This window comes from Sturnus vulgaris, chromosome 4, assembly GCF_052056855.1.
Source record: "Sturnus vulgaris isolate bStuVul1 chromosome 4, bStuVul1.hap1, whole genome shotgun sequence".
NCBI lineage: Eukaryota > Metazoa > Chordata > Aves > Passeriformes > Sturnidae > Sturnus > Sturnus vulgaris.
In genome coordinates this window covers 64,979,793-64,990,957 of record NC_142246.1, presented here as the reverse complement: position 1 = coordinate 64,990,957, position 11,165 = coordinate 64,979,793, and the positions used below count along the sequence as shown (strand labels likewise).

General features: G+C 44.6%; 2 protein-coding genes across 3 annotated transcripts in view; one reads left to right on the top strand and one right to left on the bottom strand.

Moving 5' to 3' along the window:
- Nucleotides 1–819: 819 nt before the first annotated feature.
- On the bottom strand, nt 820–3,590 carry NDUFC1 (NADH:ubiquinone oxidoreductase subunit C1). 2 transcript variants are annotated; one of them, XM_014893636.2, is made up of 4 exons: nt 3,433–3,589; nt 2,669–2,772; nt 1,739–1,821; nt 820–990 (listed from the first exon to the last, which is right to left on the bottom strand). In XM_014893636.2, coding segments are annotated over exons 1-4 (249 nt in total). In that variant the 5' UTR covers nt 3,494–3,589; the 3' UTR covers nt 820–989. The 2 variants fall into 2 exon arrangements, with proteins under 2 accessions (XP_014749122.2, XP_014749123.2); XM_014893637.2 differs by lacking the exon at nt 820–990 and having other exon boundaries at nt 1,738–1,821; nt 3,433–3,590.
- Nucleotides 3,591–3,967: 377 nt separating this feature from the next.
- The window catches only part of NAA15 (N-alpha-acetyltransferase 15, NatA auxiliary subunit), a 36,151-nt gene continuing 28,953 nt past the window's right edge, over nt 3,968–11,165 (top strand). Inside the window, exon 1 of the mRNA XM_088164145.1 lies at nt 3,968–4,116. Coding sequence (XP_088020271.1) covers nt 4,063–4,116 — 54 coding nt within the window. The 5' untranslated portion in view covers nt 3,968–4,062. The remainder of the gene's footprint in view (nt 4,117–11,165) is intronic.

Genomic DNA, 11,165 nt, shown 5'->3' with positions numbered 1-11,165 from the left:
GGCAGCGGCTTTAAGGAGCGCTGCCGACACCGAGCTGCCCCACGGCAGGTGAATGGCTGTGGCGTTCGGTACTGACTGCAACACAGACCCGGAGTAACAGCGATGGCATTTACCAAGGCGAGGAACTACTGCTTTACTCAAAAAGGAATTTCTCCAAGAGGAAAAAAATGGAGAAACCAATTAAATCCACAGCGAAGGGCACTCAGGTTAAGCACCGTGCCAAGGCGTTCGGTGCTGGCAGTGAAACGCTCTTAGGGAATCGCTGCTCTGGGATCATGCCGACTGTCAGTCATGGGCGTCTCCGGGTCAAACCGGTGCAGCTGTCCTTGTCCTACACAAGGTTTGTCCTCCTTCCTCTATACAGAGCTTCTTTGTCCCCTCGATGATCCATCTAATGCCACATTCTGCCGACTGCCATGTGCCATTTTTCCAGCCTTTGTCCTTGACTGACCTTGATGCAGCAAGAGAGGGCAGAAGTGCTCAGACGGCAGTGCTCACACCCGCGACTGACATGGGCTGTACACTCTCACCAGGCATGGCAGTTCCCAAAATGCTCACAGGAAAACTCATATTTTAGCATTTATACAGATCCTATTCTTATATTTGCTTATTTCATAAATTTAGCAGTGAAAGTGATAACAGAGCAAGAATACTCTTCTGGAATGTTTACTGAATTTCATCTGGTGTCTAACTTTGTAATATACCTTACAGAATAGCAAAGACAGTTTTGAAAATAAGACTGATAAACCGTGAAATGGAAATGCCACATAAAACAACTTAAAGACCAGCAGAATAAAATATTGATGGTAAAGAAAGCAGTTTCAGGTTTCTTCCAGACTTTATAATTTATTTTTAATTCTGCACATGAAATGTATGAACATACAAGTAATTAGATAACTTTTTACTTCTTCTGTGCTCGTTTATTTGTAGGACAACGACCACGTACACTTTGCCCTGAAGTGCACATCTCTTTGTGACCATGTCATCAGCCTAAGAAAGAAGAGAAAAATTTATTAGCAATAAGAAAAATTATGTGATGAAAGTGGTCAGAAACATCTCATAACGTCCTGCATTTTTATCTGGAGAGGCATGTTCATGGGGAAAAATAACCACAGCACCACAAGTTTTTCTGTAGTATAAGGAATTTTTTCATGTGGCATATTAATTGCTATGAGGCCATAATCCCCAAAGACTTCTTAGCTGGCAGAAACATAAATTATGTTTTTTATACTGAAAAGGGACAACGACCACATACACTTTGCCCTATAGTACACATCTACAGGCATTTACTTTACATCATTTTATGTGTAATACAGAAGTGAAACAGAGAAAAAACCACACTCCACTGTATACATGTTAAAATAAAACACAAGATGAAAAGATAAGCTATCGTTAGCCGCTCTTGTTTCCTTGCCACTGAGCCATTTATAAGGCATTCAATTTACAACCTTTATTTATTGTAGGCATTGTAAGAGATGTGTTATTTTCTAAGTCTCCATGTACAAGATAGAAAGCTGAGAGGGAATATGCACACAAGTGAATATATGAAAATACAGATCAGTCACCTTATCATTTTAAAGCTGGGAATGAGTTAAAAGAATAGCAAAAGCCAAATGCAAAGTACTGAGGAAAAAAAGAATAATATAAGTCAGTTCAGTATCTTGAGTCCTAAAAGATGTCAAAGATCTTCAGAATTTGTGTTCAGCTAAGTCAAAAGCATTAGTATGTGTACACTTACTATGAACATCCTGTACACTTATGTCTTCTCTTTTGTTGTCTTTTTTCATATTCCATCACATCTTCATTATGCTCCTTGATAAGCTGTAAAATAGCAGTAATTATAAACAGCTATACAATTCACAGCTGGATCCAGACAACAAACAGAGTTCTACAGAATATAAAACAGTTGTTATCAGAATGCAAACCAGTATGTAACTGGGACCATCCGGAATACAACCTATGTAAATTAATTGAAAAAGATGTGGAAACAATGCCTCATAGGACAAACATTGTCTCCTGACCAGATGGGGTGGCTCCCACTGACAATTAATTCACCACCCCCAAAAAAGGGGGAAGCCCCAAAAGGAGTTCATCCCACCCTGAAAACACTGTCACCATGGGGAGTGCTGTTTATCCTGCACGATTCTTCCAGACAGCTACTACATCCTGCTTGCTTTAACAGCATAAAGTCTGTGAAATATTCTCTGAAACAGAGAATATCTGCACTTTGTTTAGGAAAAAGAGGCTTTATCTATTGAAATCAACCAAAACCACCTTAGCCAGCCGAAAAGTAAGAAGAAAATGCATTGGTAGTCTGATAAACTCAACATTATCTGGGCACATCCCTAGGTCTTCTTTCTTTTTGGAAAGACCATGGGGAAAATAATACCCAAGCATTAATCTAATAGGCTTGAAGAATTAATTATGTTGTGGCTGTTTTAAGTTTGAAACAGAGAGAAGCTCAAGAAGTTGTTCATTTCTTAAAATAAGAGCACAACATAAAGTTGGGAAAACGTAAGCAATGAACATAATGATGCTTCAATCTTGACACCTGCTATGACCACCCATTACCCCAAAAAACTCAGTAAGTTGCAGTCATTGCATTCATATCACTATTATGATTTTTAAGGAATAGTTAAGTTCAAAAAAACCAAATGAAAACACTTACAAAAGCCCACACAGCAGCACTGGTGCCAAACGCCATGCCAACTCCCAGCCAGCTTGGTTGGCCATTATTCACTTTTTTCACAACAGATGCAGAACGAGTAAAAGCTAAAAAGGCACAAGATTACAAATGCATTAACATTCCTCAGGGTTAGACCACCAAGTACTCACTGACATTCGTGCAACCGGGGAAAAAAACCAAACCACAACGCAACTCCCAAATGAATGCAATGATGAAGTGGTCTCCATAACATTGTCACAGCCGATCCCTTCGTAGGATCCCCGCGAGAGGGGACGGGGAGGCAGCCAACAACTCCAAAGCAGTGCTTTTTGCCCGTTCCCCAACCGCAATAACTATTTACCCCCGCATTTTCGGCTCTATAAGGATGCCTCTCGCCATGTCCTGCCTAAAGCCACGGGCCCCGGGCCTTTCCCACCTCCCATCCTCCGCTAACCAAGTGCGCTCCGGGCAGGCACCACCATCGCGGCGAGACAAGGTGAGCCCTCCCCCCGGCCTGGAAGCAACACCGACTTAAAGCAGATAAATAAAAGATGATAAAAATGACTAATGGGCTTCGAGTAAAAACAGTAAAAGGAGAGAAGCTACCACCGAAGCTTCCTCTGACCCCAGACGCGGATTGGCTCGCGGGGACACTACCACCGCTGCCGCCTGCACAGCAGAGCTCCCACACCCCCAGGTCAATGGGCCGGGTCGGGGCAAAGCCCAAGAGCTTGGCCCGAAATGGCTCTCGTCCCGCCGCCGCTCACCAAGGCGGGGTGCTGCCGCCGCCAGTCCCCAGCGCCTCACCGCCCTCAGGCCCGCCGCCATCTTGTCGTCCGGACGCGGCTCCGCCCGCGGGGGTGGGACCACCCCGCCCCGCCCGTGCCCGGCGCCCGGGCGGGCGAGCTCCACCGCGCAAGGCCCGGCGGACCCTGCGCAACCCCATGGCTCCCCGCCCTTCCCCGCCCGCCGCCGGCACCCAGCGGTGCCGCGGCCGCGCCGGAACCACCCCGGGCCGGGCCCGGTTCGGCGGCGGAGCGCACGCAATTGGCGGGGCGGGGCCGGCGCGGGGCCGCGGCGCATGCGCGAGAGCGCCGTGACCCGGCTGGGGAAGCGCCGCGCTGCCATTTTGGCGGCGGCTCGGCGGCCGCTCGGGACCACGTGAGCGCGCCCGGGGCTGGCGCGGGGAGCCCGGCGCGCGCGGCGGCCGGAGGGGCCGGGAAGGACCGGGAAGGGCCGGGCCCGCGGCGGCGCGGGCGGCGGGAGCGGCGATACTCCAGCGGGGAGGCTCACGGCGGCGGCGGCCGAGCGGCGGGGACGGGACGTAGCCCGCCCGCCCACTCACTCACTCTCCTCCTCGGAGCCCCTCGGCGGCGCCGGAGCCGGCGGCGGGGAGGATGCCGTCGGTGAGCCTGCCGCCCAAGGAGAACGCGCTCTTCAAGCGCATCCTGGTGAGTGGCGGGGCGGGAGGCCCGTGCTCGGCTGCGGGGAGCGGGTTGAGGAGGCCCCGGCTCGTACCCTGAGCCGGCGGGGAGCGGAGCCCCGGCGCCACCGCCCCGGCCGCGGCTCCTTCGGGCCGGGGCAGGCCGGGCCCAGCGCCGCCCGTCACCCGCAGCCCGTCCCGCCCGAGCGGGGCAGCGCCGGGGGCTGCCGCGTCTCCCCGCTCGCCCACCACATCCCAGCGCTGGCCGCGGTGAGGCACCCCGGGCTCCGGGAAATGCCCCGCGGCCGCTTCATTCATCGCTCGCCCTTGCAGCCGCCGTCCTGCCGAACCACCCGCCCTGGGTTCGCTTAATTTTTTTTTTTTTTTTATTTTTTTTTTTTTTTATAACTCATTGTTTTGCTGTAGACAATAACCGTGTTTGTTGGTCGGTGGGAAGATGGCTTTCGAAGGAGGAAGTGGAGAAGGACGAAGGTTTTGAAGTCTTCCCGAAGTTTAATTTGCAGCCAACTCTTGTGGAAATTTGTCAATCGATTTTGCTGGGTGGCAGCTGGCATATGGATGAGAGAGCACTCAGTGGAATTTAGGCAATAAGCCTGGTTTTCAGAATGAGGTTAAGATGGTCTGCAGTCCAAATACCAGCAAAGTGTGCCCAATTCAGCTACATCTTAAGGAACTTGTTTCAGCTTTCATGCGGTGTTACAGGAATATTGTGTTTCTAAGGACTTGAGTTGAATTGGAAATGTCTTAAGTTTGTTAGTAAGCGACTTCAGTGGATTTATTTAGAAGATTCTGTATCTAGAGTGAGCTGTTTTCTCTCAGAAGAAGTTAGTTTTGTCTAAAAATCTGGTGTTGTATTGCAAAGAGACATTACTCTTGAGTTATTCCAAAGATCAGAAGTAAGACGAGTACTGTTGGAGCAACAGCACTCTTAAGGTTCTGTAAACTTCTGCCACTTAAGTGGGAGGGATGTGTGCAGGCTTCTGTCACTTCTGTTTCCAAAATATTTTGTGAAAATGGAGCATGTAGACCTAGAAAGCCCTCTGAACAGGCATGTGACCATGAAAGCTGCAGTTTCAGTTAGGGTTAAAAAGTAAATATGATGAACTACAAATCTGATTTCTGCTTTGAAAGATTCGGTCTTGCTTCCGACTTGGTGTGACCTTGTAGTGAGTATGTAGTTTTTGCTGTTTTATGGGCTGGGAAAGATTTAGTCTTGCTGCTCAGTGATCCATCCTCCTTTGCATTGAGAATGGTTTATGTGGTTACAGGGTACACTGAATCAAGGAGCTCGTCTGTGTGTAAATCTGAGCGGGTTTGGTTGGTTTTTTGTTTCTTTCCTTTTTTTTTCTTTTTTAATTTTTGCCTTTGCTTGGATGTGTCTGAGTATTTGTGCAGAGAGCAGGAACAAACGAGGAATGAGTGTCTTTGGAGAAACTGCTGGCTCAGCACCCTTGCATTCATAATTTGATTCAGATTAGAAAAGGTGTGCCCTAGTGCAAGCAGATTTCTGTATACTTTTTTTTTAACTGAAAATCTTTAATAAAAATCGAGGGGTTTGAGGTATCTGGATAGGCTAAAAGCTGTTGTTTCATTGTGATCTTTTCCTGTGTCTCACAGGGATGAGCCTGTCAGACAGATGTGTAGTCTGGTGTTTAAGACTGCCTTGTGATGAGGTATCTTTATAACACATGGTGACTGAAAAAGGCTCGAAGCTGATTTTCATCACACTGAAAATTTTGCTAATGAACTACTTGTCTTCCTAGTTATGGATAATGATCCTACTTTGTGAAGTTTTGGTTACGTGTTTGACTTGAATTAGTGAGGCATCTTTTAGGAAGTCCCAAGTGCAAGCCTTAAGAAAAATCGCTTCCCTTCCCCTGTGTCTTCACACCTCTCTCATTCTGCACTGTCCTTTCTAGAGATTGCAGTGCTTCATCCTCTGCCATCTCTTGTGGTGTCCTGCGGGAGGCTGAACAGCAGTAGGAGGAGCTGAGGAGGTCTGGTCTGCCTGTGCAGCTCTGAGCCCCCGGCCAGGAATTGAGGTGGTCCTGGGTAAATCCATGCTGCCTCCTGGCCCAGCCTCGTGTCCTGTTCAGCATGCCTGGATGAGATTTTTTTGGACAAATGCTTTGGGAACTGGCCCAAGTGTTATTGAAAGCATGCAATACCCTACAGATACGTAGTTACTCGTACACAGGCTGTTAATAGAAGTATAAACCCGTTCCCATTCTGATTTTCATGAAGATAATAAACACAGGAGCTAACTGGATAACTGCCTCGTATTTTTGCAAGTGAAGCATGAAATTGGTTTTTTTTCAATCTGTTTTGTGTGTTTTCAATTCCCGAGTCCTAATCTCTTTTTTTCGTAAGGTGCATACCTGTAACCCAAATGTTACCAACCTGTCCAGCTTTGCATAGCAAAGGGCAATAATTAGCTTTTAGAGTTTGATATTTTTTGTTTGTTTAGTAGTAAGCATCCTGCATGGTCAGTACCTCTCCCATGTGTATGGGTTTGCTCACAAGTCAGCATTTCCACTTACCTGACAAATCCTGAGTTCAGAAGTGTGCACGCTTTGCGTGTTCCAACAGTGTAACTAGACTAACCTCTTCTAGTCACTTTACAGGCATGTGGAGGTTCTGATAGAAACATTTTTCCATTTGAAAGACATTTTACAATTCAGAGTTCCTGTAGTACAGCAGGAAAGAGATCTGCATGATTAGCGTGAATAAAAAAAACACCCACAGGATTAGCAATCACTGTTCTCCATAAACTTCCACTTCCATTTAAAAAATGTGTCTGGCTCATATAGTTTTTATACTTTTAACTATTTGCGATTATCTCTACGAGTAGATGTTCTACTGCTCAGAGATTCTGAGGAATTTAGTACAAACAAATCTGAACGTTAAAATAATTGAGTCCTCATGATTCTTTCAAGCACACATAATTTCTAGGCAGTCAAGAAATTACTGGAGAAGAATTCAGGTGGAGGCAGGGGAAAGGGTAGAATAGTAAACACAGCGTAGTAATGGGTAAGTTGGCATTTTGTTACACAGAAGGCTGGATGCACTATCAAGTAATAGAAAAAGTAGTTTATTCCATTTCCTTCCCCACACCCCTTAGTATCAACTATAGAACTAGTAGTTGTAGGAAGTAAGAATGACTGATGTTTAATTAAATATGACTGGTGAATGTTCCTTGACCATTCCAGGCATTTTGCCAGGTTATTCATCTGCTGTATCTGCTCAGGTACAGTTCATCAATGATGTTCAGTTGTATTTCACAAATCCCAAAGATAATACTTGATTAAGTTTTCCTTGGATGTAGAAGTTAAATATATTTATTGAAAAGGTACTGAAGAAAAATTAAATGCAAAGTTAGATGTGCCCTATATTTTGTGGGAGTTTTTTCAGTCCTCTGAAACATCAGGATGAGGTTCTTGGAGTTCTGGCAGACTGAGGTGGTGTGAATATTTTTTACCATGCATAGTGAGCTTAGCCTTTAATGAGCAAAGAGAAAAAAAGTCCAAGTCTTTAAGAAGTGAAACATCGTTGTATTTTATGTTGGAAACAAGCAATGCAGTTGTGTAAGTGTGTTCAGTTCTTGTTTAAACAGTTTCACTAACTGACAGCTCTTATTTTGTGCTGTAGAAATAGTGTGCTGAGGAAGAGGATGCCTTACTGGTCTGAGCTGGTGTGAAGATCAGTTTCCCTGCTCAGGACTGGGGATTAGCCATGGCCATTTTGACATAGGGAGGTGTTCATCTTTCATCTCTGTCGGGTTCCTTAGGTGCTGTGCAGACTTGACTGGGCATGGCCAAAACCCGTGTGCTCCAGTGCGGCATTGCAGTAACCAGCGTGGCTGCTGCAGGACAGGGACATTTCACCTTCACCACTGGTCATTTTTACCTTAACATTGCAGTGCTTGAGGGCATTGTCTTTGAGCTGGTGGTCTTCTTTCCATGCTAGCTTTGACAAGAGTTGTACTAAGTGATATAGGAACTTCCTGGTGATAAAAAGCCTGTTGAACAACCTCTCTTCAATGCCTCTGCTGTAAATATGCCAAGTCCCTCGTGCTGGGCCATCTTCCTGTTTCTTCATTCCATAATCTGTTCCCTGGCCCTGCACTTTGAAACTAGACAGACCAGTGCTTCTCCTTTACTAATACTTTCATCAGCATAAATCCTTTAAAAAGAATGTTCTGTCTACAGAAATTCAGGTGCCGACTTGGAAATCTCTTCCTACGTCATCTTCATTTAAGATTAAAGACCTGATTTCCAAAATTACAGTTTTATCAGTAACCAAGTAAATTAGTTTGTTTGCAATCGTTGTTGCATTTGCATGGCTGTACATTAATCAAGTATATACACCACTGGAATTTTACCATGTACTGTCATTGAGTTGAAATATGGAATTGCTAACAAGGCTCTTCCAATAGCTTGTCTGTTGAGATGTTAATCACTGGGTTTTTCTTTGCCAAGAGGAATACCTTGCTTGGCCAGTAGTAGGAAGAGAAATGATAACTTGGCAGAAACATTGGAATGGAAGTACAGGATAGACTTGCTGCTTTAAGCAGAATCACTGATCTTATTTTTCACAACTATTTCTCAAAGCTGCTTAAGAAATTAATTACTGTTTGAGACTTTAGGATGCCATTGAGGATTCACTTGAGCAATACATGTGTTACTAAAGCCTGTTCACGAAATTAGGCCATTTTTTGTCACTGGGGCTGTCGGAAATTGTAGAAACATGATTCACTGCTGTGAATTTCTGAGGAGCAGCATAATTTTACCTGTTTCACTGGTGAAAATAAAATATTCATTAACAGAAATATGCTCAGTTTTAAGACTATAGCCAGTCTTATATTGTTATGGCTATAGATACTCTTAATTGAACCCAAAGTGGTTTTAATTGGGGCATGGGAGTAAATTCCACTTATATGCCACTACCCTTTATTTTGGTTAGAATTTGATGAAGCTGTGTTTATTTCTGTTCTTGAAAGGTTTTCTTGATGAGATTTTTTTGATTGCACCTTTTCTGGATGTCTTAGGTTTAAATCTCGTCTGCAACAGCACTGTGTCAATGCAACAGGAGTGGGCTTAAGGAATTATGTATTTTCTGATTTTACTGATAAGGAATTTTGAAAAAATTAACAATTATTCATTGCCACCCTTAAAAGTGAGGCCAGTGAGACTTGTTACAGGGATTTGTTTGTTTATGTGATACCGCGGAATCAACTTAGCGAACCTTGTAATGTTGGACAACCTTTCTTATCTTAATAGACCCATTTAACTATTTCTCAATGCTCAGTGCTAGCAGACTTCATCTTGCATGCCTCACTGCTAAGGGTGAGGAGTACTCTAGGTGTAATACTTGGGTAGCAAGTGCCAGTAGCCTCACCATGTATCTTAGATTATTTTGTGAGACACTTCAACTCAGGTCTGAGTCCAGAACCACTGAGGCTCCTTTTTTCTGCCAGATCTTGGAATTTGAATTTATACACTTAGTAGTTTCAGATGATCATTAAAAACCAAACATATCCTGTGCATGCTGAATCTCTTGTGCAGTACAGTCAGTTTCTTGGTGAGTCTAGGGGTTAAGCCTGTTTGTTGGGGTTCCAGGGTCATGAACAGAAGTCAGCGTGTTTTAGTTGGCAGAGCCAAATTCATGGTAATTCTCCCCAAGGACAGATCAACATAAGCAAGTACAGGCCAACAGAACTGATGTTGAATAATGGGTTTTTTTCAGCAAGTCTGTCTTCAGTAAGTGAGGATTTCTAGTCTTCTAAAAGAGCTATAGTTAACTATTTGTTAACTCCTGCTTCCAGCTGAATTTTGTTAAATATAGGAATGAGCCCAACTCAAAAGCATAGATATAGCATAGATTTTTTTTTTCTCCCTCAATATTATAAATGGAAAGGTACACATATTCCTTACATTTTTCGTAACTAATTTGAGTTTTGACTTTTTCTGTTCATCTGGTTGTGTGCTACCAAGCACTGCAAATTAGGAAGATACCAGTGACTTCCATAGGCAAGGCATGCTGTGCAGAGGAGAATTTATGAATCCCTTGAACCAGGCAATTGCTGAAGTTTTGTTACACTGAACAGTTCAATTAATTAACGCTTCAGAGCAGTGAAAGAAGGTAGTTGGTTTCGGTTTGACAGCAGAAAACTATGCAAGTTTGTTCCAGAGTTTTCCAGCATTAATATAGCTGCAAGATCTGTGTGGTTTCTTCAGTCCTTGGGTTTAAACATCTTGTGTTTTTCATAAAATTGAATCAGAGTGGTGGAATCTCTTTTGCCTGGAGCTGCTGAGCTGTTTGATATGGTTAGTGCTCAAAGGACCCACTAATTCATGGTGAGTAGTAGCTCCTAATGCTTCCAGCTTTCAGAATCTTCTTACTACATTTAGCTTGAATTAGTGCACCTTAGTGACTTGACCTGATCTTGTCTACCTGTAGAGAGAGGAAGGGTGCTGGAAAACAGCCTTGAGCTGCCCAGCACTTAAATTTACTGTCTGGTGAGTGCTGCATCTGAACCGTGCTGCAAGAGATGGAATCAGAGTGGCAGACATGAATATCCTGTGATGTAAGTGCACACCTTAGGTAATGCAAAGGCCAAGGATTCCAATGTTTCCTGCTGCCAGAGGCATCACAGCATTGCAGTTGCCAGCGTTGCCATGGGATGCCCCAAGTGTAAATCCATGATTGCCATTAGGAGAAACTGTAGGATCCCCTAAGAGCTCACTGCTGTAGGTTAAAGGGTTTGTTGTAGAATCCTAGAATTTGGGTTGGAAGGGACCTTTGAAGGTCATCTAGTCCTAGGGAAGAGGACAGCAGTATCAAATCTGTGAATTGTTTTCTTTGAGCAGCCCCTTCTGCATTGTACTTCCTCCTGGGGACTTGCAGATACTCACCTGTGCCCATGTGTAGATCAGCTGTCCAGGTAACTTGTATATGATAGGGAATAGTCTCCAGTGTGTTTCCTCTGGCTTATGTCACTTACATAGGAGGGAGAGAGGCTGAGTACGGTGAATTACAGAGAAGTTCAGTTTGCAG